The 5,000-nt window shown below is 41.2% G+C and overlaps 1 protein-coding gene across 1 annotated transcript in view; it reads left to right on the forward strand.

The window, feature by feature from the left end:
• cavin2b (caveolae associated protein 2b) overlaps nucleotides 1-5,000 on the forward strand; it is a 9,590-nt gene that overhangs the window by 859 nt on the left and 3,731 nt on the right. The window contains exons 2-4 of the mRNA XM_039793203.1: nucleotides 1,917-2,057; nucleotides 3,384-3,485; nucleotides 4,491-4,760. Coding sequence (XP_039649137.1) covers nucleotides 1,917-2,057; nucleotides 3,384-3,485; nucleotides 4,491-4,760 — 513 coding nt within the window. The remainder of the gene's footprint in view (nucleotides 1-1,916; nucleotides 2,058-3,383; nucleotides 3,486-4,490; nucleotides 4,761-5,000) is intronic.

The following is a 5,000-nucleotide window of genomic DNA, read 5'->3' on the forward strand; positions in this document are numbered from 1 at the left end:
TCACTGTCCCCTTTCAAAGATAAAGAAATTGAATTGAATTGAGAGACAGATTCTGGTGGAAACCTGCAGTATAGAACCTAATAAAAGGACTAACTAACTAACTAACTAACTAACTAACTGGGGGGCAGGGGAAGCAGGGCATGGATATAAGGGGTCACAGAGTCCAGGCTCATAACTCCAGCCTCCATTACAACCTTCCAACCAAACTCCATTTAAAAAACGGTTGATTTAGAGACAGATTCTGGTGGAAACCTGCAGTACAGAAACTAATAAAAGGACTAACTAACTAACTAACTAACTAACTAACAAACTAACTAACTAACTAACTAACAAACTAACTGGGGGGCAGGGCAAGTTTGTGTGTGTGTGTGTGGGGGGGGGGGGGGGGCACAGAGTCCAGGCTCAGGCTGACAGGAACCAGACATAACTAACCTATAACTCCAGCCTCCATTAAAGCCTTCCAACCAAACTCCATTTAAAAAACAGTTGATTTAGAGACAGATTCTGTAACTCTGCAGCCCAGACTGATATAACTCCAGAACTAAAGAAGTAACTAAACAGTACTAGTAATCCACAGATGTACTTGTACTTGTGTCCCCGGTTCAGATGTCACATGACCGCCAGATATGCCCCCGGTTCAGATGTCACATGACCGTTACATGTGCCACTGGGACGGGAGGTTCCTGACATGTTTTGGTCACATTGAGAAGCTTCAGCGCCCAGAGAAACACTTCCTGGTTCTGATGTAAACATGTCAGAACTGGTCTGGTGTTAAACCGGCTCCATGTTTACCACGCCGCGGGACACCTCCAGGGGTTTGGAGCCTGTCATACTATTGGTTAGCCAAAGCTGTGATGTCACCGCTCAAATGTCCAATCATATACGAGGTGTTTAGATTAAACTCACCAGATCTACCTGTCTGTCTACCTACCTGTCTGTCTAGTTTCTTAATCTATCTTTATAAAGGTGTTAAGATTAAACTCACCAGATCTACCTGTCTGTCTACCTACCTGTCTGTCTAGTTTCTTAATCTAGCTTTATAAAGGTGTTTAGATTAAACTCACCAGATCTACCTGTCTGTCTACCTACCTGTCTGTCTAGTTTCTTAATCTATCTTTCTAAAGGTGTTTAGATTAAACTCACCAGATCTACCTGTCTGTCTACCTACCTGTCTGTCTAGTTTCTTAATCTATCTTTATAAAGGTGTTTAGATTAAACTCACCAGATCTACCTGTCTGTCTACCTACCTGTCTGTCTAGTTTCTTAATCTATCTTTATAAAGGTGTTTAGATTAAACTCACCAGATCTACCTGTCTGTCTACCTACCTGTCTGTCTAGTTTCTTAATCTATCTTTATAAAGGTGTTTAGATTAAACTCACCAGATCTGGAGTCAGTCTGGTTAAATCTGGAGGAGGAGCTCCTGAAAGTTAACGCCTAAAAATGGTAAAAGGGACATATGATGTTATAGTGTATACAGCAGCTGATTGGCTGTGTGTGTTACAGGTGCACCAGGTGCAGATGGAGGGATCTGATTGGTTGTGTATGTTAACAGCTGATTGGCTGTGTGTGTGTAACAGAGAGAAGCAGCTGATTGGCTGTGTGTGTTACAGAGAGAAGCAGCTGATTGGCTGTGTGTGTGTAACAGAGAGAAGCAGCTGATTGGCTGTGTGTGTTACAGAGAGAAGCAGCTGATTGGCTGTGTGTGTTAACAGCTGATTGGCTGTGTGTGTTACAGAGAGAAGCAGCTGATTGGCTGTGTGTGTAACAGAGAGAAGCAGCTGATTGGCTGTGTGTGTTAACAGCTGATTGGCTGTGTGTGTTACAGAGAGAAGCAGCTGATTGGCTGTGTGTGTAACAGAGAGAAGCAGCTGATTGGCTGTGTGTGTTAACAGCTGATTGGCTGTGTGTGTTACAGGTGCACCAGGTGCAGATGGAGGGTGTGGTGAGAGGGATTCAGGCCGATATGACCAAACTGTCTAAGAGTCACAGCATCACCTCCAACACGGTCAGCAAGCTGCTGGACAAGAGCCGCAGACTCTCCGTCACCATGAAGGAGGTAATACACCTTATATACTACATAATATATACATACATATATATATATATATATATATATATATATATATATATATATATATATATATATATACACAAGAGCCGCAGACTCTCCGTCACCATGAAGGAGGTAATACACCTTATATACTACATAATATATATATATATATATATATATATATATATATATATATATATACAAGAGCCGCAGACTCTCCGTCACCATGAAGGAGGTAATACACCTTATATACTACATAATATATACATATATACACATATATACACATATATACATATATATAATACACAACACCTGCTCACTACTCACACCTTTATGATATAATACACCTAATACATACATATATATAATATATATATCATATATATATATATATATATATATATATACATATATATATATATATAAAAGACAATGAGACTATACACCACCATGAAATATATATATATATATATATATATAAACATAGCTCTACACCCTATATACATACAACATATATATATATATATACACATATATATACTATATAACTATATACAAGAACGCAGACTCTCCGTCACTGCATGAAGGGTAGGACACCTTATATACCATATATATACATATATACACATATATACACATATATACATATATACACATATACACATATATACAAGAGCCGCAGACTCTCGGTCACCATGAAGGAGGTAATACACCTTATATACTACATAATATATACATATATACACATATATACATATATACACATATATACATATATACACATATATACACATATATACATATATACACATATATACATATATACACATATACACATATATACACATATATACATATATACACATATATACATATATACACATATATACATATATACACATATACACATATATATACATATATACAAGAGCCGCAGACTCTCGGTCACCATGAAGGAGGTAATACACCTTATATACTACATAATATATACATATATACACATATATACATATATACACATATATACATATATACACATATATACATATATACACATATACACATATATATACATATATACAAGAGCCGCAGACTCTCCGTCACCATGAAGGAGGTAATACACCTTATATACTACATAATATATACATATATACATATATATACACATATATAAAAGAGCCGCAGACTCTCCGTCACCATGAAGGAGGTAAAACATATCTCAGAATTATCTCTGTCTCTTTACCTACCTGTCTGTCTCTCTACCTGCCTGCCTGTCTGTCTCTCTACCTACCTACCTACGTGTCTGTCTACCTGTCTGTCTGTCAGGTGCGTGATAAGATGGAGCGTCAGGGCGTCCAGGTGAAGAAGCTGGAGGCCAACCACGCCCACCTGATCAGCAGGAACAACTTCAAGGTCCTCATCTTCCAGGTAACCATGAGAACCAACCTCCAGGGGGGGGGGGTCCTCAGCTTCCAGGTAACCATGACAACCAGCCTCCGGGGGCATGACTATAACAGTTTTCCAGACAGTCTCTGTTTTTCTGTTATTTCCTTATTTGGTCGTCAGCGTTGCTGCAGGAAGCCAACTGTGGAAACACAGAAACAGAGAGCCTGGTTGTCATGGTTACCACATAAAGTCAGCTGTTCTCAGGTCTGAAACTGTTTAGTTCAGGATTTAAACTGTCTCAGATAGATACAGACAGACAGGTAGACAGACAGGTAGAGAGAGAGACACAAAGACAGACAGACAAGTAGAGAGACAGACAGACAGACAGACAGACAGACAGACAGACAGGGAGAAAGATAGACAGACAGACAGACTGACAGACACAGACAGAGAGACAGACAGACTAAAGTAAATGCAGTAACTGAGAACACGATGTTCCTGTTCTCTCTCCAGCTGTTATCTCACCAACACGCCACATTCCTGTCCTCCCCAAAATACCCAGAATTCCTCAGTGTGTGAGAGGGTTTCTCTGTCAGCTGATCAGAGAGAGCCTTTAGGGTTCTACTAAGGAGACTAGTTGACCTGTAGGGTCCTACTAAGGAGACTAGTTGACCTTTAGGGTTCTACTAAGGAGACTAGTTGACCTTTAGGGTTCTACTAAGGAGACTAGTTGACCTGTAGGGTCCTACTAAGGAGACTAGTTGACCTTTAGGGTCCTACTAAGGAGACTAGTTGACCTGTAGGGTCCTACTAAGGAGACTAGTTGACCTGTAGGGCCCTATTAAGGAGACTAGTTGACCTTTAGGGTTCTACTAAGGAGACTAGTTGACCTGTAGGGCCCTACTAAGGAGACTAGTTGACCTTTAGGGTTCTACTAAGGAGACTAGTTGACCTGTAGGGCCCTACTAAGGAGACTAGTTGACCTTTAGGGCCCTACTAAGGAGACTAGTTTCCTGGATACTTACTGAAAGTTGATCTTTCTTTCAGGAGGAAACCGAGATCCCGTCGACGGTTTTCGTGAAGGATCCGCCTCCGTTCCCTCGCGAGGAGATTCTGGAGGAAGTCGACGAGTCGATGGCGGGTGTTGCCGACGGCAACCGTTCGGAGGAGGGGGGGTTGCACAGCATCGACCTATCATCTGACGAGGATGTCGGGCTGGAGGCGGAGCTAGAGGAAGAGGAGGCGTGGCCTCAAGATCTGGAGAATAACCCGGAGAAATCCAGAACGGAGAAACTGAAACGCTCCAGTCTGAAGAAGGTGAGACAGGTAGACAGACAGGGAGAGAGACAGGGAGATAGACAGGTAGACAGACAGGGAGAGAGACAGGGAGAGACAGGTAGACAGACAGAGACAGAGACAAGTAAAGAGACAGGTAGACAGGTAGAGAGGACAGATATATAGACAGACAGGCTTGTTTACCTCTGAGCAACATTATGGTAACAGTTTCTCTCTCCCCAGGTGGACAGTCTGAAGAAGGTGTTACAGACAGACAGGTAG

The sequence above is a fragment of the Perca fluviatilis genome, chromosome 24, assembly GCF_010015445.1.
Source record: "Perca fluviatilis chromosome 24, GENO_Pfluv_1.0, whole genome shotgun sequence".
NCBI classification, from domain to species: domain Eukaryota; kingdom Metazoa; phylum Chordata; class Actinopteri; order Perciformes; family Percidae; genus Perca; species Perca fluviatilis.